The 23,127-nt window shown below is 38.3% G+C and overlaps 1 protein-coding gene across 1 annotated transcript in view; it reads right to left on the bottom strand.

Annotated features, from left to right (window-relative positions):
* LOC102196615 (leucine-rich repeat transmembrane neuronal protein 4) overlaps positions 1-23,127 on the bottom strand; it is a 106,526-nt gene that overhangs the window by 82,623 nt on the left and 776 nt on the right. The window contains exon 2 of the mRNA XM_005729180.1: positions 14,535-16,096. Coding sequence (XP_005729237.1) covers positions 14,535-16,096 — 1,562 coding nt within the window. The remainder of the gene's footprint in view (positions 1-14,534; positions 16,097-23,127) is intronic.

Here is a 23,127-nt window from a genome sequence, read left to right as displayed (position 1 = left end):
ATAGATATAAATGCACATTTGTGTGTATACTCCTTTGAGAATGACGAGAAAGAGGGATGGTTTTGGGGAATCAAGATTAAAGACATGGAGAGAGTGAGAAAGTAAAAACTGGCAAGTGGTGGAAGTGCCGCAGGGATGCAAGATGACCTTGATACACAAATAGTCCATCTTTACTTGTGAAAAAAGGGAATTTGATGAAAATCCCTTAAGATATGTATCACCTTATGGTCCACTGTTAGTGAGGTAGTTCTGTTTCAGGTAATTTTCACCTTTAAATCAATCGTTTTTTCATGTGTTTTCTTTTGAACCTGATGGAAATGTGGGAACGGAACTGACTATGACACATGTGCACTATTAACAAAAACCTCATTAACTTGAACTTGAATTGCTTTTAGGAGTAGAGTACAGTGTATAGTAAGTTGTGAAGCAAAACTGAGAGACAGTTGAAGGGACTGATGTCTCTTTATAGCTACTGCATACCATATCTGGTTCTAATCATTTCAGCAAACAGATTTTTTTCCCACTCATCCAGCAGAAAGAGCTCAATAGTAGCATAGATATGGATATGATAATTTGTTAAACCTGTTTTAAATTGAATATATTGAGCACAGTTTTAAGATTGCATTTAGTTTCCACAAACTCATGTGTAAAATATTTGCCTCTTGCCAGTTGTATATTCTTCAATAACTATAGTCTCCAGTGTTTAATTCTTAAATGTGGACAGGTGGTGTACAATTGGAAGGCAAAAATGAATGATAAGAGAAATTGTACTAAGAACAACAACAACAACACCAATAATAATAATAATACAACTAATAATAATAATAATAAAGCCAAGAAGAAGAAGAAGAAGACAAAAAAAACTCTAGTCAATTGCTTAAAAACAGGAACATTTCCAGTTTTATCAAATCAAAAAAATCCAGTTAATCGATTACTGGTGCTTTGTTAATGAAGAATATGGTAAATCAAAATGACCAAAATAAATAGTTTAAAGTTGTTTTAGGTTAATTAGATACATCAATGTATGAATTTTGTTTTGTTGGTAAAAACAAAAACAAAAACAGATAACATAATTATACAGCTCATTATAAAACCAGCATAGTGCATGAGAATGTCAACAGTTAGTCTTGATCAGTATTCACAGCACAGTCATTTTGAATGGTCATTGCCACTAGTGGAATAACTGCCTCATTATTCTGGGCACAGAGCGAGTGGGCTGGTTTTCGTTGCCCAGCGTCATTAAAGTCAGCCTCTTTGGTTACAGTTACTGCCATATTCAATTTTCCAACCAAGCTGGAGGGATGCATCCAGTGCTTCTCTGTGCCAGTGTTTGCAGATTAGGGTTGTGATCTGCAAGCAGGAGGTGCATTGTTTGGGCCATTGTCCCAGTCATCCAGTGACCACCTGCATTGTGAGGCACTACATACAGTACATCAGTACATAAAGGTGTGCAGGCAATCTCTGCTGCATACAGCTGTCAATTTGTATGGTCCTCTAGTGGCGACACAGGCAACAGCAGAGACAACCATAGCTTTGCCTAAGCTGCACTCTGCAGCACCATGTGTTTGCTTATCACCTCGGAACATACTGCCATTCGATGAAGCCTAAAAATATGGTAAAACAGACAGACCAAGAGACAGCAGGAGAAAGTGACAGAGAAATGTAGATGCTGCAAAAAGAATAGACAGCTTATGAGGAAAAAAAGAAAAGCAAAGGAGGAAAGGAAGCATCAGAAGATTGGTAAGTGCGTCATGGATGGGAGAGGGACTAATTAAGGAAGGCTGGATTAATTAGGCTTCCAGTCTGCCTCCCTCTCATACTCCCACCGAGCTTCATGCCAGCTCAGGCCCCAAACCAACTCCCAAAAGCAAGGCCTTGTATTGTTCCACAGATTTCCCATTCATTCAAGGGAATGTGTGTTTTCACTGTCAGTAAAGACCACCATGGGGCTTAAAAATACCCTGGATATGTGGTACATTACACTAAGCACATAAAAAAAGGACAGAAATAATCTCTCATTAATTTTACTTGCATATCTACATAAAATGTGTTGGAAGCCACATTTGGTTACCTTAAATTTCAGACGAGACAACATATCTTAATTAAGCCCCCACACACACACACCTAGGGACTAAAGGTTGTTAAGAAAAAAAATGTCCTCCCTGACTGATTGGCAAGTGGCTGCTGGAGGTTGAAAGTTGCTAGGTGAAATTGGAAAGAGGGTACTGCACCAAAAAACCTCCTCCTTGTGATTGCTTTGGCCACTAGGGGATTGCCACATTCAACTATAGTTTACATGGAAGAAATCGAAAATATATAGCATTTGCCTTCAAAATAAAAGTCGTGCCTCACAACTGCAGCAAATAGTGGTTTTTATTGCTCTTTTCACACTTTCACTACTGTTCAGGGAGCATTTGGTGTGTGTTTGCATAAACATCACCATCCTCTATGCAAACTGTAGGCAACACTGGCAATCTGTTAGTGACCAAAGTAACTGCAAGGAAGTGTTTTGTGTATGACTGTATAAGAGCTTGTGATAAATTTCACCTTGTAACTGCAAGCAATCTCTAGGAACCATTTGGTGAATGCACATTTTTCCCAAGTGATTTGTGTTTGCGAGGAGGTCACTGACCACTGGCTTGTGGAAGTGGGCCCTAAAGGATGTGTCCTGTAATTTGCAACTATACCACATTTTTAATATTTGTATTAATATTAATGTTGTATGAATAACATATCTAATAATACTATTTGTATATTTTATATGTATTTATATTTTTACACTCTTTAGAGATTTAATATCTTTGGAGATTCTCTTTAATCACCCTTTAATCATCATCTAATAACATATCTGCAGTAGGTGGCACTCATAGGGATCATTCTTTCTGTGGAAGAAGAGTCATATGATCTTGACCAGTAACTGACCAGTCATATGACCAGTCATATGAACAATTATTTTTTAAATAATTGGATGCAGCTCAGAGAATAAAAAACTAAAACAGTTTCTTAAAGATTAATTAAATTAAATTCTTGATTAAAATCCATAAGATTCTCCCGTGTGTTAAGATAGAGTTGTGATATGATAATTCTGTTAATTTCTGTTAAGGTATTACTAGTCAGTTGTTGCGAACTTTTTCATGTGACCAAGCTTGCACATATATAGTTAACCCAGGATTTCCCAATCTATGTTTCACACAGATGCATGTTCTTGCACACAGATTATAGTGAGCCTTTGTAGCCTAGTGCCACCCAATACCAATGACATTCCCTTCCTTTGAACTGGCCTTAAACTTCACAAGGCCAGTTCCACAAGGAGATATGGAGCTCCTGCTTCATGTGTCCTCTTTTTTTAAATTAACACATGTTCTTGTTGCATGCAGAACATACAAAGGTTCATTAATTTCTCCCAAGATAAACACACATACAAACACATTTCCTTCTGTTCTTAAGAGATTTAGCTATACTGCATAATACAGTATATTATAGATTATGTGTTGTTTTATCACCCCTTTGGAGATATGCGTTGACTTCACATGCTCTATTTGCAGTGGACAAAAAAGCAGACTCACAAATAGATAGAAGTCTTTACATGGCTACTGGTCCTAAGAGAACTTTCGCATGTTGTGCTCATCTTTTTTCTTCTTCCATTCACCTATTTGGCACATTGAATTGATTTAACACCTGCTACTCATGATATTGAACTAATGTACAAAGTGCTAAAAGTAAGCACAAAGTTCACTATCCAAAGTCAATGTGAGAATCATAGGTGAGATGGGTGTGTGTGTGTGTGTGTCTCTCTCAGTGTACGTGTGTTCGCAGCAATACATCTCTTGATGTTACCCCTAAATTCCAAACTCCTTGATGTTGATGACAGAGAAACCCTCTCCAAGCCAGAATGTAATTAAAATCTGCCTTTAGCTTTCCTTCACATCACATCCTTGGCTCCTTCTAGGATGGAATATGATGGGATGAATATTTATTGTGGGTCTTGTCTCTGAAGGGCTGCATGGAGAGGCTTGAGTAAAACAAAGTAGGGAAAAAAAGCTGGTTTTGCCATTTCTGGCCTGATTGACGCTCCAGCTTGCAGCAAGTAATTCATTCTTAGAGGGAGGCACAAGTACCCCACTCCTTCTCCCAGCACAAGTTTATGATAATCCTAATAAATTATGATACGCTGCACAGACATTAAAAACTGTGATTGGCACTAAATCAAACACGCTGTGCCTCTCAGGTCAGAGAGAGCTGAGTTAGTGTGTGTGTGTGCCCTGCTCCCCCTTCCAACTATCAATTTTCCTATGTCCTTAAATCCTACATCACTCCTAGTCCACCTACCGATTTCTCTCTCTTCTCTCTTTTTGTCTAGTCCTGTCTTTGGCTCGACTTGTAATTTCCATTGCTTTTCTGTGCCCTTTCAGTAGCACACCTTTCTTTGCAGCTGACTTGATAAATCTAGGTGACAGTGTAAAATGTTCCACTGGAAAAGAAAAAAAAGTCTGAGAAATAGAGTACGGCCCTCAGTACCCTGGGAGTGTGTGTTATTGTACCTTCTTCGTATTTGTCATGATTCCCTGCACTGCTCTGTATGTACCTTTATCCTTTCTGCAGCTGATTTAATTCATGGTTGAATGGATAACCAGATTGACACTCACTACTTTAATCTTAGTCAAACACTCATGTGCACTCTGCAGATTATTCTACCTTCATCAGCTATAGCGGTCATAGGTCCAAAACATCAATTTGTTGACGCAAATCTGGTTAGCCTGATGTTGATTACTGCCCTGTGCTGGCCCTTATTATGAGGAAATTGAAAAAAAAATCTTCCACCTGCCTTGATTAAAAAGAGTGAGCAAAAAAAATAAAAAATTGCTTAACTGTCTAATTTGCAGGTATTTCATCACTAGAAAAAATGTGGGAATGTAAAATTTCATTAGTATTGGTCAAGTACACAACTACTTTTGTAATGGTTCCCTCCTCCGAAAATAGCACTGCTAAAAGTTGATTATGTCACAAGCGAGAAGCTGATCAGACAGATAGTTGGATTTAGATTTATATACTGTATATAGTATGCATAAGTTCAATAAGGAAGAGAATCACTCATCTGCTTGCTTTCCTGGGTGTTCAGCTGCTTTTCTGTTGTTTACATGACTACCGCTTTCCCACGCTGTCAATTATAATACTGACATCATTACAAGCCTCAGTCTTCATCATCACCAACACCAGCCTAAATATGTTAATTTCTCTACCTCGATAAATCATGTTCAATTCTTCCAAGTGATCTCGCGGATGCCATTAGCTACTACAGACACATAGCCTAGGTGGATTTTTCTAATCATCATCATCAACATCACCATCATCTTTACCTGTGATCATTATAACATTTGAATTGACATTTGAATACAGGCTGGGGCGATGGTTCCTAAGTAGCGTTAGCAGCTTCATGGCACAATCAATCTTTAACATATTCATTGTTGGTTTTGTCAATAAGGTGCTTTTATTACCGTGCTAATGTGATCGATAAGAGGGACCATTATATTTTACAGTCCTGCTGTTTACTGCTGAACATGACCTCAAACTACATGACATTTCATATGTTGACCATGCTGTACTGTAACGAAGCTTTTGGATGGACTTTGTGTAATGGGAGCAATGTTCTCTCGTTGTCATTTGTTTTTCATAAATGCCTTGATTTGAATTGGGACCTATTAAATCTCCCTATTAAAGACAAGAGGCAAAGCAGTGCAAAGAATTACATATCAGTAGGTGGGAGTCAGTAGCCTACACTGGGAAAGAGAAATACATATTAGCATGTGCACTATTGAAAAATTTGGATAAAAACTCCTGATTTCATCTGGGGCTCCTAAATTGCTAAAACTGGTACTGGATGACACTCTTTTTGTGTTTACATGATTTTCTTTACTGCTTAGAAATTTGGGGTCAGAATACAAAAGTGAAGCTGTTCAAGAACAGAAGTGCTCACTCATGAGAGGTGGACATTTTCATGCAGTAGAAGACTACTTGATTCAGGATTAAGCAGTAAGACCACAGTGTGGGATGCTGGAGGATGACAGAGACAGGTAATTAACTAAAAATAATATGTGCTTGACACAGCAGAGAAAAGGTTTTTAAAAGGAAATAGGAGACACAACAGAATGAAACTTCAGAGAATAGCATAGATGAAGGTTACTTTTGTATGTCGACATGAGTGGATGCAACACATGCAGGCAGCCTTCTCAACCACCTACATACTGGAGAAGGATCAGACTTGAAAGGGAGAAGAAATTTCATTAGATTTCCACATCACTATATTTCAGCCACCCACACCCCTTCATGTACATTTTTTTATGTAATGTACAGCATAAAAAAAGCAGCAGTACATCACAGAAGCATCAGGAATTTGATGTCTGATTGCTTTTGCTACCTTGTTACATTTTTGATGGTGTGGTGCAACAGGTAGAAATGGAATTGCACTTACATGTGCACATGCCCTTTGATTTAAATTATGCATGTAACATGATTTGAGAGAACTGAATTTAAAAATGACAAAAAGTTAAATGTTCAAGTGTTCAATTTTTTTATGTATTTATTTGTTTGTTTGTTTATTTTGATTTATTTATTTATTCATTTATTTATTTGGGGGGGGATCATCATTAAGCAATCATTTGAATCCTATATAAACAATGTTTAGGTAGTCTTTTGGTGAGAATATTGTCCTAATAATTGTAGTCACTTTAGCATTATTTACACCATCTCTCTACGTCTCTCTAATTGCACCCAATTTTTCCAAACTGCTTATCTAATTTAGGGTTGTGAGTGGGGGTGCTGGAGTCTGTCCCAGCTGCCTCAGGGCAAAAGGCAGGGTACATCCTGGACAGGTTTCAAGTCAATCTGAGCCAACACAGAGAGAGACAATCATTCACGCTTACATTCACACATGGTCATCCATCCATCCATTTATGGTCACTTTAGAATAGCCAGTTAACCATGTATGTCTCTACACTATGGGAGAAGGCCTGCATAGTCGTGGCTCAAGAGTTGGGAGTTCGCCTTGTAATCGGAAGGTTGCCGGTTCGAGCCCCGGCTTGGACAGTCTCGGTCGTTGTGTCCTTGGGCAAGACACTTCACCCGTTGCCTACTGGTGGTGGTCAGAGGGCCCGGTGGCGCCAGTGTCCGGCAGCCTCGCCTCTGTCAGTGCGCCCCAGGGCAGCTGTGGCTACATTGTAGCTTGCCATCACCAGTGTGTGTGTGAATGGGTGGATGACAGGTTGTGTAAAGCGCTTTGGGGTCCTTAGGGACTAGAAAAGCGCTATATAAATACAGGCCATTTACCATTTTACCATTTAGTCAGAAAGAACATAAAATCATTTCAATCTCAGTTAAACAAAAAATATAAAAAAAATCCAACTTTGCAATGCAAATTCTGTTCCAAAGTGCCCTTTAATATAATAAGAACATGGCCACTTTCCTAAGTGCATTGAAAGTTTGAGATGGTCACGTGGGGTTAGGTTGGGTCTTGTACTGGACTTACTTTATTATCTTCAAAAAAAGAAAGAAAAGTTTAGAGCCATCACTGATCAGAGGATGGACAGCTGTCGGTGGACAAAGGCCTGTGTGTCTTTGTGGACACGCGCCTGCCAATCTAGCTGTCAGGTCTGGATGACTGCCTGATTTCTCTGGCTTTCTAACTGCTTCTCCTGTCTGCCTGTCGATTGCTCCATCATGCTGAATGTTCTTCTCTGCCAGGTTCACTTGCCCACCTGTCTTACTCCACTTCAACTCAGAGAGCCTGCCTGTTCTTTTTGCCTGTTGAACTTGCTGGACTTTAATACTGTCATCACTAGAGAAAGCAGTGGAGAGACAAGATGTTTGGTTACAATAGCTTTACCCCATCCTTGGTTGCTGGTTGAAACTATTGGGATGAATATTCTTACCACATCCATTCAAACTGACTAATGAGCTTATGTTTCATTGCATTGCTCATAGGTAGGTATAAAAGCACTACACAACAATACAAATATTTACTAAGAAGTACAACAAAAATACCCAGAAAGACACTGACATTTAATGGATGCACAGACCTGTGTGATTTTTTTTATACTCTTACTGCAATATGCTCTCAACCCACACCACACTAAAAAGATAAAGTTTCTACCCTCTCTTTTTATTATAGCAATTAGTTAATTGGGATGAACTGTAATAGCATATAACAACTCTTTCAAGAAGTATGGAATTGAGACTTTTGTTTCTTGAAAGATGCAGTTTTAATTCCAAGTAATATTCTTGACACCAGGTCCCAAGAAACCTATTAACACAAACTATATAACTGACTTTGGAAAGCTAAAATATTTTCATCTGACAGCAACGTTATGCTACGATGACGGCCTAATTATATTTGACTTATTGTCAATTCATTAAATAGGACATCTTTTTCCACCAAGAGCGAACTAGCCTGCATAACCTCTGCAGAAGTGCTTGTTTGAATGTACAGTGTTTTGAAGAAGAAAAGAAAAGAAAAGAAAAGAAAAGAAAAGAAAAGAAAAGAAAAGAAAAGAAAAGAAAAGAAAAGAAAGTAATTAAATATGCCTATCACAGAGTTGGCTTGGATGCTTTTTATTTCTTCATTTTAAAGCATTTTGAGCCTGAACAGATGTTCCACTGCTGGTACTTAGTGGTCTACTTACATGCAGATCCATGGATGAGTCATCTTCATTTTCATATTACCTGACCCTAACTGATTTACAAAAAAAAAAAAACAGAAAAAAAAAATTGAATTGAATTGCTAACAGGCAAAGTGGTTTGGGGTTTTGGGGCAGTTCAACCTAACTGAAAATGATACTATTGATTTGAATTTTAGATACATTTTTTTTGCTTGTTTTTTGTTTTTTACAAGTTGTTTGTATAGTGAAATCCCAAAATAAGTGTAACTACAATATCTGTATCTGTATCTGTATCTGAGTGCTGAATGAAGATTCACGTACTCTGATAATAGTGAAACAGCTTGCCCTATGTTTACGAAACACACAGAAGAATCTAAAAATACTCATTAGGCCTGATGGACAAAATCAGCTACTAATATCATTATGTTTAATATGCTATGCAAAGCCACAGAAATCACCAGAATCTGATTGAGAAGAAATATACCCTATAGCAAAGTGATCAAATTGGCTGTAAGGTTATGTCATACTATAATACATACCAGTGTGATGGTTAGTAGATAGGAGTTTAACTGTATAGAGTCAAGCTAATGATTGATTGATCTTGTTAATGTAGAGGTCTTAGAAACTACAGCATGAAATGGTTCAAACGGGTAAATATGGAAAAAGGGAGAAAAAGTGTTTTCAAAGCGTTTTACAATATTATAAATACAATTTATAATATTATGTTAATTGCTGCATTTCTGTAGCAACTGAACTGTTTCTTTAATATGAATAGTTATCGACATTGCATGTTTTGGGCTAAGAAACAGTATGTGCATGTATTGGATAATAGTTACAAACTTTAGAAACAATTTTTTAAATTGATGTAACTGAAAATAAACATTGGTAATTTTGGGATGTGATATTACTTGTTCTCTTCTAAGTAAATTGGCTGGACTTTATAAAGCAGGCCATTTTTCAACCACAGCGGAGTGAGGTGATGGTGTGGGGGATGGTGGCGTCAATAGCAGAGGAGCTGGTAAAACATGCAAGAGACTACTGTAAAACAAATGAGCTCTGCTATGATAAATGGCTTTGAAAGTGAACAGACCAGTAGGAGGAAAATAATAATAATTGCCGTGCAAGAGGGCACAGAGCAAGTACATCAGATCCAAATTGTAAAAGATTTTTTGATGAGTTTCACAAAAAGAAGAAAAGATAACAAAGGCAATGTATCAGGAAGCTTAGCATTAATGATGCACTTGGGTTGCTTTGTAAAAATTGTGAGGAAAAGAAAAGTGGCTTGCCTCTTTTCCAGGTAATGTAATTGCTATATTGGTGATCTAACACCCTCATTAAGCATGGATCAAACAGCAGCGGAGAAAGCAGCAGCATGGAACCAGAGTGTGAAACAGACAGGATTAGTGGATGAGAGAGATGTTCTCTCACGCGCAGTGCATGTTTGAAGTCTCCCACATGGCTAATTGTAGACTGAAGACACTAGCATTGAGAAGTTCAGCCTCCCCACTGAATCACAGATAGCTCACTTGCCCTTGGCTAGCCTCCCAGTGTTTGTGTTGATTTTTTTCTGAGCAATTAACAATCTGACACCATGACCTCGGACTGACAAGAGAGGGAAAGAAAAGAGGGAAGGTACTTCTTCCATTTCAGTGCAGGATCTATTAGGACTTTAACCTCTGAAATGTTGACATATTCTAAAGAAAAAAAAACATTTAATTTTGCAGCTTTTTAGTATGCTCTTTAAGACTCAAATATTCCACAGGAAACCAGCTATAAAAATATTATAACCATATTACAGTGATTATTATAAAGTTCGAGAATCCAGTGCATATAATTAACATGTGTCTACTATTGATTTAACTCTCAGTTAATCCTATATAATTGGCTACAGATGTTAGATAGTTGCCCTGTAAGAGGCTGAGGACTTGTCCAGGGTGTACTCCAAGTTTAGGCCAATGACAGCTGGTATAGGCTCCAGCCCCCTGTAACCCTAAATTGAAAAGCAGCTAAAAAATGATTGAATGATGGATATGGTTGTGCTTCACTATTCCTCAGGTCTGGACTATATTTTTTTTGTTTGGTTGTTTGGTTGTTTGGTTGGATTTTTTTGTACTTTATCACAGTTGTTGTATGAATTATGAATTATGTGTTCTTAATGACTAAATGGATGTCAGATTATTAATTTTCTTTTACTTAACCGATTGTTTAAAACAACTGATAATAATTATTAATAAATAGATTTTAAATATTTTCAAAAGAAGTAAATATCATAGTAGATAAAGTAAAGAAGTAGATATCATATAATTTTTTTAATTTGTATTTTTTTTAATTGTCAAATATGTCTGGGCAAAACAGAATAGTAATGCAGTGACAATCAGCCAGGGTGACATTATAGTAAGTGGGTGACTGTAGTTTGGAAAAGGTCACTAGAAGTATCAGAAGAAGGGATGAGGAGGGTGAGTCAAAAGGGCACGTAGCACTCCTGCTAGCAGGAATTAGTTTCAGAAATTGCTAAGAAAGGCAACGCATGAGGTGTGCTGGTGGTATGATCAAAATCTGTATCTAAGAACAACTTTGTGTACCGTGCAAAAAATGTACATATATGTTGTTTATTTGTGATTTTCGATGGGTCAGCAATGCAGAAAAAACTGGCCAGATCTTGATCGAAGTTAAAAGGCAATCATGTTAGACACTAAAAGAAGAGTGAGCCACTGCCAAGGTTAGTGCTGCCATGGACGTAATCCATCACGTATGGTCTGTAAACCTATTGGTTTGGAGATGCCATACTCATGATGACTACTAAATATGATAAGCTACCAGTGAATCTGATGGAGAACCCTGGAATACTATGCATGATACTATATAATACTATACTCAAACAGTAGTGACTTCGCAATCACGCCCTAAACCAGGGGTGTCGAACTCCAGGCCTCGAGGGCCGGTGTCCTGCAGGTTTTAGATATCACCCTAGGTCAACACACCTGAATCAAGTGATCAGTTCATTACCAGGCCTCTGGAGAACTTCAAGACATATTGAGGAGTTCATTTAGCCATTTAAATCAGCTGTGTTGGATCAAGGAAACATCTAAAACCTGCAGGCCCTCGAGGCCTGGAGTTCGACACCTGTGCCCTAAACCATACTGTGCTTCATCGTCTATTCTGTTTTACAAAATAAACACACTGCGTTAATGAATACCATACTCATCTGGGAATTTTTACTTAAATGATAAATCAAATGAGAAGTACATAGAATGATAGCATGGAACTCTAATAGAGTAATATGATATCGAACCTCTTATTAGCACTTTAAGGCACTTTCATATTGATTTTTTTATGTTAAGACATTATCCATTTTTATATACATTCTCAGAGTGCAGCTAGAATGGAGGTGCTCAAAGTATGTTGGAAAATTGCTGTTGCACCATCTTCAGGCAATTTACTAAAAAAGCTCCTAAGCTCCAATTCGTGTCAAGTGGACCTGGAAAATGATAAAGGACAATCATGTGAAGAGGTCCTTGGTTACTATATAGTGATGGAATAGAATCAACTATATAACAGAAATGTTAAGAATAAAACAGGAGGAATAAGGAATGCCCCCACACAGGAAGGATGAACAGACATGAATTGCTATATCCTCAAGCCAGAAAAGAGGAATTGAGGCTGCAAGGTGGGCAGAGTGCAGCTGTGCTGCTGTGTTCTGGCAAGTGATTTATGTCTATGCAAAGGCAACGAAATGTAGAAACAAGATTGGAGCACATTCTGAGATGAACTTAGGACTTTGTGGATGGCTGACTGATAGTTCCTGTCTCCACTCAACAATGTTCTAAGATAGCCCAAATAGATAAGGCTGAAGGGAAGGCATTTTAAGTATAGCTTAAAATTGTTTAAACAAACAGTTCAAAATATTTTAAGGAATATAGCTGCAGCTAAAAAAGCTGAAAAAGCCTGAGGCCAAAATGGTATAATTTGACAGTAACTATTCCCTATAGGTGTGGCAAGTTAATTAGGAGAATCTAGAATGCCACAGCAATAGGCACTGACTAAGGTTTGAATGGAATATAATTAAATTAATGCACCAGTAAACACTGGAAATGATCACAACAAGGAGTCTATACTGTTACATATGCTACCTCTTCACATACCCAGCTTGAATGAGATATTTATCTGCATGTTCTAAATCAATTTTTATTGAACAATTTTGACATATAGTTCATATTTTTTTAAGTAACTACTATTTAAATTACACAAAGCAGCAACAATAAAACCAAACTACATGAGATCCAAAACAACTCTATAATAAATGTTAATTCTTTAAACTGAGTATTTCAGTTTGGGTTGAAACCGCAAAATAATGCAATTCAAATAAATAAATGTAATAAGATATTATAAATTAAAAAAATAATCAGGTCAAAGTCAATATAAATCAGGATTATAGAATGAAATGTGTCAAGGGGAGGTCAGGGACAGCAACAACATGGCAGCTGCTCTTCTTGTAATCAAACCACCGAGAACTACTTGCAAGAATTACATGTTACCAAGTGACCTGCATCCAGGGAAGCCAGATAATCAGTAAAATAAATGAAAAGAATGTGGATGTTCAAGTCCATTTACTCAAAGTTGAAAACTCTGTATAGAGTTATTAAATCAGACACAACCTGCAACCCACTGAGTAAAAATATATTTCAATGGAAGTGCCAAGAAAAAGAAAAAAAGGGCTAATAATGTCACAGCGTAAAGAATTAAGCTATCTCCTGCACAAGATCACCCTGACACCCATCCTTAACCATATGTTAAAAATGCCCTGGTTAAACAGTCTTTAAAAATACTGCACATTTCAAAGGAAGCTTTGCTTCTGAAGAGAAATAAAAAAAAAGTTTAACCAAGTATGATACCATGTGTTAGGTACTCAAGAGTGTTGAAGCTACAAGCAAAAGGAGACGACCAGCATTCCCATACTATTATAGTCTGTAAATACTGTTTTTAAGAAATTCACTTGCCTGTGTAAAAGAAAATTCAAAGGATTCTCACTCCTGTTGGAACTATCAAAGGCTGTTTTTTGTGTGTGTGTGTGTGTGTGTGTGTGTGTTTGTGTGTGTGTTTGCATGTGTCATTTTTTTTTCATTGCCTGTGTTAACTGAAGTGTGAAGTATGCATATGGTTTATGCATGACTAATCAATTAAGCAAGGGAGTAAACAAGTGAGTAACTTCAACAACAACTCAATAAGAAAGGAAGGTGGAAAACAGAAGTTCTCTTTGGGGACAATAAGATTAAGTATTTTCTACCAACTTCTCAAGTCATACAAAAATGTGAAGTCACCAACTTAAGGAAAGCTCTCTTCAGTGACAAGAGTCTCTATTAGCATTCACACCCGGTGTCCATAAGTGAATCTTCCCACCATTCAGCTATTCTCTATTCACAATGCTTCTCATCAAAAACCGAATAATGGTAGAGCAAACACACAAAGCAGAAAGTCTGTGATATGCAAGCAAACAACTATCTAAATACGTACAAATGTCTAACCACAAACAGCGTAGCTTAATCTCAAGATTACGAGGAACAGGGTATGTAATCAGTCTCATTTATCTGTAGTTCTGTACCAAAACAAACATTTGCACCTCAGCAGAGATTATGGCTTAAGCAAATACACAAACAACCATGTGAAAGCAAGAGATATCTTCTTATACACACAGTGATGCTGAAGCCATCTCTTTTCATTCAGTAATATTCCATGGGAATACAGTATTTACCAAACCTACTGGGTAAGGTTAAGTAATCAAGTACAAGACTAATTTTTATTAAAGCAATGCAAATAATTACCTCTGGTCGCATCATTGTGGACCGAATTTTATTTTAGGAGTAGTGGCGGTGGTGTGGGTCATACCTCGCATTCTCGAGAGCCTGAAATGGTATAGGTGCAGGGTCCGGTCCCATTGACAAGCACATCCATGGCCTCAGAATTGGTGGGCTTGTAGTCCACATAGTACTCCTGCAGGGGAGAGCTCAGTGTGCGCTCTGTCTCTCTAGTTTTCTTGCGACGTTTGCGAGCTGCTGCCGAATGCTCCTGCAGTTGCTTGACACTGCTAGGATAGCGCTTCCATGATACATATATTACTAACAGGATCATCGCAACAGAAAGAAAAAGGGCAACACTTCCAGCCACAATCTTGTGGAAAGACACAGGCTCCAAGTCTTGCTCTGGGGGTAGTGCTACAGGTGGAGTAACTGCTGAAGATGTAGGACCCCTAAGAGATCCCTCACCTCTCTTTCCAGAATCAGTGGGTGAAGCAAGGATAGCTGGGCGATGCTCAGTTTGGGCAGGGACACTAGATGGGTTTGGAGGAATACTCACTGTAAGTGGTGTTGCTTGGTTTGATTTACAAACACCAAAAGCTTCAACTGCATCCATCACTTTTTCACCCTGGGCTTTCTTCGGGGAGGCGCAAATCATGGTGGTTTCCTTTGCCCCTCTAAAGTTTCTCAACCAGGCCACCAATGGGCAGATGGCAGGGCCACAATCCCATACATTCCCAGCTAAGCTAATCATAGTCAAAGAGATCCAGGCATCAACTACCTCCTGGGAAACATTGGTCAGCTTGTTGGAATCCAAGTTGAGTGTTTGCAGATTGGGTAAGCATTGGTAAACTGCAGCATCTACTTCTGTCAGCTCATTCCCCGACAGATCCAGTTTCTGGATGGAGACCCAGGTCCAGGTCAGGCCCTGGTTCATAGAGCGAATCCGATTCCACTGCAGGTAAAGAGCCCGCAGATTGTAGAGGCGAGGAAAGTGAGAAAAATTGATCTTTGAGAACTGGTTATGCTCCAGATGCAGCTCAGTGAGTTTGACCAGGCCAGAAAATGCATTTCGAGTGATACTGCGCAGACGGTTGTAGCCCAAATCTAGGAACTCGAGATTTCTGCAATCTTGGAACAGACGCATTGGAATAATTTTAAGAGAGTTTGAGCGTATGTGAAGGCTGAGAAGCTTCCGTAGGCCCTGGAATTGTCCAGGTTGCAAGGCTTGCAGTTTATTATACGAAAGGTCCAAATTACGCAAATTAGGGACAGGGTGGAATGTGGTGTTGTGGAGTGATGTGATCTTATTGGAACTCAGGATCAGTTCTTTAAGTCTGCGGACCCCCTGGAAGGCCATTGCATCCACAGATGCAATGTAATTATGGTCCAAATAGAGCCAGATGAGGTGGTTGAGTCCTACAAACTGGCCTGCACGAAGACTGGCGAGGCTGTTGTATCGTAAAGAAAGGCCCTCACAGCCTCCTGAGAGGTTCTTGGGGACATCACGAAAGGCGCTTGACTCACAGTAAACAATTTTTCCATCACAGCGACAACTCTTGGGGCACTGGCGCTCACTTAGAGATGGATTTGCTGCCAGCCACACCTGCATCAGGAGTTGGACCACTAGCCAGCGGCGCCGCAGAGCAGAGCCTATAGTGAGGGAAGGGAAAGGGATAAAACAAAATGGAAAAGAAAAAACAAAAAAAGAAGGGGGGGGGTTATAAAGAAAAGATTTAATACAAATTCAAAAACATTTAAGCCATATTTTTTAATTAATTTTATAAACAAATACTTTTTTTTGTATGAGTGAACAGAAAATGGATTTATTCACACCCAGACAAGGCTTTTTACCCACAAACAGGGGCCACAATCTTAGCAGTTTTAGCAGCAACTTCTGATGAAGTGTCCTCAGGTAAACATCGAGTGCTGTACCTGCACTTATACATTTGGATGACTATTTTTACTTATGAAGTCAGTATACTAATACAAAAACTGAACTTTTTGACCTCCATAATAAACACAGGAATTGTTGTGGATGCATCTGAAGGAAAAGTCCCTCACAGTACAGAAAACATATTTGAAAAGCTTAAAACCAACTTCACCAAACAAGAAAGTCAGGACAAAGCATAAGTGCTGTTAAGGATGAAGGATCCATTTTCTTAGTCACTCATCTGATTTACAATTATGCAAAAACAACCTCAGATGAACAATTACACTAAATGTTATTTCTTTAAAAGCCTAAATGCTGTGCAGACTACATGCAGTGGGGAAAAGTACGCTCTTACTGCTTCCATAGATTTCAAGAGGGTAAATTGCTGCCACGTGCTACTAATCGGCAACACTTGATTACTTGATATGCATTGTAATTTTCCTACCAAATATGTGCATAGCTGATAAAAAATGTGCAAGTTTGGGGTTTCCGAATTTTGCCTATGGACATTACAATATGCAGACTGGAGGAACCCGACCACTGACTTTTGGATTAGTGGATATTCGACTCAACCCTTTAACCTTCTCCAATGATGTAGGAAATATTTTCGTAGCACATTTTGGGCCCATTACTACCAGTTATTTATCACGTAAATGCCACAGCTTGCCTGTGTATTGTTGCTGACCGTGTACATTCCTTTATGGCTGCAATTTTCTATCATCTACTGACTACTTGCAGCTTAATAGTGTGGACCATGTCATGACCAAAAGTCATTTCACTTCAATGGCTGACAGTGAGTTAAATGGATTTCAATGGCCTTTCCAATCAGCAAATTATAATCCAGTAGAATACACCTTTTGGGTGTGGTACAATAGGAGATTCAGGGCTGAATGTGGATGTGCAAATCTGGATTTTATGATACAACAATATCACCGTGGTACACAATCTCAAATCAACAATTATTTTAATGGACCCCCACCTTGCATCATCGTGTTCCTAGACAACTGAATAGTGGATACATATCTTTGCAATATGCTGGTTTTAGAACAGCAGCACCTTCCTAACAAAGCACCATAATTTATGAGCTATAAAGGAATAGCAATCTATTTTCAGGATTATTATCTTAGCTTTTACTATGAGATTAAAATCTGAAAAACACATAGAGAAGAGAAAAGGAAAAAATTTAACCTTTCAACCAAAGAATAATTTTAGAATGCACTGCCTTAAAATCTACTTTTGTTAGGGATTCCATCATCAATAAGTGATATAAAGAAATGTTATTTGCTTATATAGCAAAGTTGACATCAGTTAGTTTTGATGTCATTGCCTCTGCAAGTTTACAGTGAATACCCAATGAAAATCAATGTTGAGAGAAGAAACTTTACACAATCATATCTTTATCTGCATTTATATTCCATTGTCCTATAAGCAGTCATTGTACTAAATGCAGGAACAGATAAGTCATGAAAGGGAGCCCGCAAAGAACAAATTAGCATTCAAGAGCTTATGGTTGTGTATGCAATCCTGGAGGCATTTCAATTTAAACTCCAGACATTTCATTTTTAACCAAACAGTGCAGTACAGATTTTGTGTGAATCATCACTTCTGCTTTCCACAGGTCCAAATATAAAAATCTGAATAAACTCCATGGGAACACACAGCTCACCTCGGGTGTAGAAAACAACCACCTGAAATCCAAATGTATGGGTGGAGAATGTCATGGCCCGCATGTGAATGATGCATAGAATTGTTAGTTTTTAAAGAGTCGGGTGTTGTGAATGCACAGAATTCTTGGTTTTGGGGTTACATTTTTTGTTTTAAAAACTAGTTCAAAAGTGAAAAAAAGGATTAAGTCCCTGTGATATCACTCCTTGTTCTGTGATGTGACCGAGTTCTTTCCAGTACAAACATTCCCCTTTACAGAGCCAATAATGATCTGTTGTTAAGATACATTGATTTTCTCTTTGGGGAGGTATTATGAGGGAATTCACTTCTTTGTGTTACTCAAGGCAAGATCATGCAAGTGTGGACTTGATAACAATTATCACAATGAAAGAGGTTATTATGTCAAAACGGAAGTTGTCCATGGTTTTAAAATGTAGAATATGTCTATATGGCAGAGATATGTTAAAACATGGAAGACTTTGGGGATAGCTTTGGTGTGTTGGTGATTTAAATTTTGTAGGGTTTTTTTGTAATCATAACTGGATTTGTCATAAATGAGTGCCTGACATAAAGTGGCTGAGAGGCATCATGTAGCATATGGTATCTAACATAGCTATTTTGCTCTTTGCCAAGCATCTGCCGATCCCATATGGGTATGGTATGTGTATTTGTCTGTGTCTAAGAGTGTGATGGATAGAGACACACTTATTGTTTGTTTTCAGAAGAATCTTTCATCATTTCTTACAGATGGAGGGAACCATAGAACACTGCAGATAATTTGTGCTGGCTATTGATTATACTAGCACATACATCAATCATGTTTCTTCATCTTGGATCTTACTATTGTGATATTTAAACATAAATATTGCAGAGAGAGAAAGACGATGATCACAATATGCAGTATTTCTAAATGCAGACGATTTGGTTTTCGCTTTAACATTTGTGAATGCAACTTTCACTTGTCATTACTGTCATGCCTCAGAGGCAAACAGAAAAAAAGACTGGTAAAGTAAATAGACAAGTACTGATGTACAAGAATACTCATGTGTGATGTTTCATGTGCATTCAAAGGTATTTTAATAGACAACACTTTAGACTCGGAGGTTATTGAATCTATGTTTTCTAAATTTTGCATTTAAGCATAAAGAAGCAACCCCCACTGTTTTCCTCTCTCGTGTGCATAATATGTTTACTTTATTAGAAGAGTCATCTCTTAAAGACTAAAGCTGCCTCACACAACACCCTTTTCCCCTTACTGACACTGTATGTGGTTTAATGAGAGCTCTATGCTCTAATGCCTCTGTAAGTCATCTCCTTCCCCACTACTCATCTAATCATATTCACAAAGGAGCACAAGTCACCCGTTCAGGTGTCACTCAAAGGATTGGTGTTTCTTTTACATCTAACCTGATGTTCCCCTCAATATTACTGTTCTTCTGCTGCATCAAGATGAACAATTTCTCCTTTATATTCCATTGTGTTTAAAATATGCTGGTTTCACATGCCCTTGAACCCTCAGCACCATAAGAATGTATTTATAATGTGCCATCCATTTTATGTATGTGGTCAAAATCATCCTCTCAGCCCTTCTCACTTCCCTGCTTGATTTCCATTTTCACTTCCTAGCCATGTTTTCTTTTCTTTTTTTTTCTTGCTTGTGTTGAGAGTCACCATTTATGATGAACATTGTTCTTGGACAGAGTTTATTGTTCTTTATAATGTATAGATCTGCGCTTGTCATTTTTCTCCATCACTCTGGGCAGTTTTATCTCAAAATCTAATGGAGATGGATGTGTCGCAGTTAAAGTTTGTCCAAAGGCATGTGTGTAATGCTTACTTATGTAGCAGACAGCCCTGCTGTCCTCAGCACGAGAAGATAGCTATTTCTGCCTCTCAACCCTAACACATAGAGAGAGTAAGTGCACTTTACTGCTGACCTAAAATAAAACCAAATGTAGCTTAATAACTTGGCAAATGGACTCACTAACTGGTGCACTTTGAGTGCACACAAGTGGTTCATTGCTATTTGCTGCCTGTCATTGACAAAACTGCAACCAGACTAAGTTTTGACTGTGCACAGAGACTGGGGAGTAGCCTAAAACATAAGGAAGGACGTCCCCAAATCAGCCTAAGCCATCCTATTAGTCTCCAATTATCTTTGAGATGATAGCAAGGCCTGCCAAGTTGGACTCATTTTAGCAGTTGTTGGAAAACATTGTGTCCTTGTAAGCCTGCCTTGTGTTTGTTAGAAACCAAGTAGAAAAGCACTGGGGGGAGTATCGTCAAGAATACCGTGTGCAAACAAGCACACATAGATATGCGTATATACTGAGACAAATACACCAAAAGAGAGAGAGAGAGAAGGAGAAAGAGAGAGAGAGAAACAATGTTTTGTTTTTGCCCCTTGTCTGATTCCTGATTTCCCTTGGTGGCAATAGTTCCATGAAGGTAGTCAGAGAATAAGTAATCAGTGCACTCTACTCACTGCAGTGCAGTGGAATAAGTCTCTGGCCATATCAAATTCCTCTCCGAACTCCCTAAAGTGCTTTTCATTATGGTTACTGTAACAACACAACAGATTGCTGCAAGTAACGGCATGTAACCAAAATTCTTGTGGTTGCAGTGATATTTTGAGGGCAGCAAAAACTAGTAATACAATTTCTGTATTAAGTTCAATACAAATTTGCCTCTAGCCTCATATAACACTGTGCTTTCTATCATCTTTTATGTCATCTTAACATTGCTTGTATAGCTTAATTGACAACCAAAGAAGGAAAAAAACAACCAAAAAACCAAGCTCCACACATCATATTTTCAACCCATTACTCCAGTAAGGTTCCTTAACATGCTTGTTATTTGTTACTATTAACCTAATCCAGCAGTAGAAAATATACCTTTTTGCACTAATTTAGCTTCCTTAATATCATCTATAATAGTTCTTTGTTCTCTGTTTGATGTACCTTGGAGAACTTAGCTCTGTAGACTGCCATTCTCACATCAAAACATTTTTTTCTCTCTTTTCCAGTTGAAACGATGTGCAGCAGCTGTTTTAAGTGCCATCTTCATAAACAATCAGACTGAGCCACATGGGGTCTGTAACTTTCTTTTCATTTCTGTTTCAAATTTGGCTTGTGAAACAAAACAATCATGGCTGACTTTGTGTGACAATTGTCTACAGTTCTAAGCACAAGAACTATCTCAAGCTGTAGTCAACCAATGCCTACCATAAACAGGTATTGATATTGATACTAGATGTCAGATCAAAAGTCCATTCTGGCATTGAATTTTTTCCTTTTTCCTTTTTAAAGAACTGCTGCCCTCGAGGGCCTGTTTAGCCTCTCTGTTTACCTGGTTCACCTGAAGTGCATAGGTCCAACAAATGGCATCTGTTGCTACACTAGATTACTACTTGGAACTTGAAATCAAAGACTAAAATATTACACAAACTAACAGCTAAACAATTGTATTTCTTGTTTATAAGGACAGCTGTCTTTTTTTCTTTTTTTTTTCTTTTTGTTAATGGAGCTTTAAATATGCAAAAGGTTATCTAGAGCTCCTTAACCTATCTTAAACCCATGCAATTCCATCTCAAGCGGTGGCTTTTAGCTGTCCCTACCCCACTGTTCCCTTTCCAAAAGTAGATCTCTAATGAGATGGTCCATGAAACATAAGTACATTGCATGCTGTTAATGAAGAGCATCCCAGTCAGCTAGACTGGTGGATGAGTGAGACTACAGCGCCATGCAATCATCAAATAATAGTGGGCAAAAGCATGCTATGTGGTTGACACTTTGTACAAGAATTTCTGAATTTCTGAAATTCATTATTAAATTAACAAAAAAGGAAATAAAACAGATTTATTCAATTAGTACATCAGTACATCTAATGCACAATGCCTCTGAGCTCCTGCAGCCTTTGTGTGCTCTTGTAGAATATATCGATGTGGTGCAGTACCCTACTGTGGGTTGATATATCATGTGGTCTCACAATTAATGGAACAGCCTCACCAGTAATCTTTTTCATCTGTATGTTAGTTAAGAATATGGACTTTGCCTGCTTCCGATAATAACATCAGACGGAGGAAATGCACTAATGGCATTTGAGGAATTGTAGTGGGGTGGAAAAGAATGCAAAAATCTAACTGTTAAATTCCAAGAAATGGACAAATGGAATAGGAAAGAGTGGGTGGTGGGTATGGTTTATGAGCTTGTAACTGTGCGCAGGCGTTAGGGGAAAAAGAACAGGGAAAATGGTAAATTCTAATCAGAAGTGAGAACAAGATGCAGAAACATATATGACTGTGCGTTAGTGAAGAGGGGGAGACAACACTCTCTCTCTCTCTCTCTCTCTCTCTCTCACACACACACACACACACACACTCAAATACATAGTAGTCTACTGATACATAGACATACAGCCATATGCCCAATTTGGAGATTCCCTCTTCATGGCAGGTTCACAATACCGGTTATCTGAATGGTTTGCAAGGAAAAGTCAGCAAGACCGGATTTACTCTGATTAGAAGAGTTTTGGGGAACAGTGACTGCGACTGGACAATGGGCTCCATGCATACAGATCAGACAAAAATGATTATGCAGGACCACGCTTTATAAAGTTGACTGTCTTCCAACATTTAGCGTGATTAGCATTCCGGTCCATGTCAATGAGCCAGCCACTCTAACTAGTAAGGAAAACAATGGACAGTCATCACTTGGGCAAACATGTTTAATTACTTTGTTCTGATTACTGCACCGAATCTGTTATCGTACAGTGTTGAAAAATACGAATTAACTATTATTAGTCTGTAATAAGCCACACCGTCAGGAAATGGAGGAAAAGCACACTGCAGCTCTGCGACTAACAGGCAACAGCACGGGTTTCAACCACATTCCACAAGCTTCACGAACCACTTAATTAACGGCACCATAACGCTTATTGGATGTTAACACGCTGCATTTGAAAAGGCATGCGTTTTTAAACATCAGATTCAGAGCAGGTTTATTCCGGAATAAAAGAAGAAGATAATTGTGGTCTGTATTAAGAGGAAGGAGAAAAATGAGTGTATTTCACATTAACTTACGCTATC

Source organism: Pundamilia nyererei, unplaced genomic scaffold (assembly GCF_000239375.1).
Source record: "Pundamilia nyererei isolate P.nyererei 1_Seehausen unplaced genomic scaffold, PunNye1.0 scaffold00032, whole genome shotgun sequence".
NCBI classification, from domain to species: Eukaryota; Metazoa; Chordata; class Actinopteri; order Cichliformes; family Cichlidae; genus Pundamilia; species Pundamilia nyererei.
This window is presented reverse-complemented; position numbering and strand designations above follow the sequence as displayed.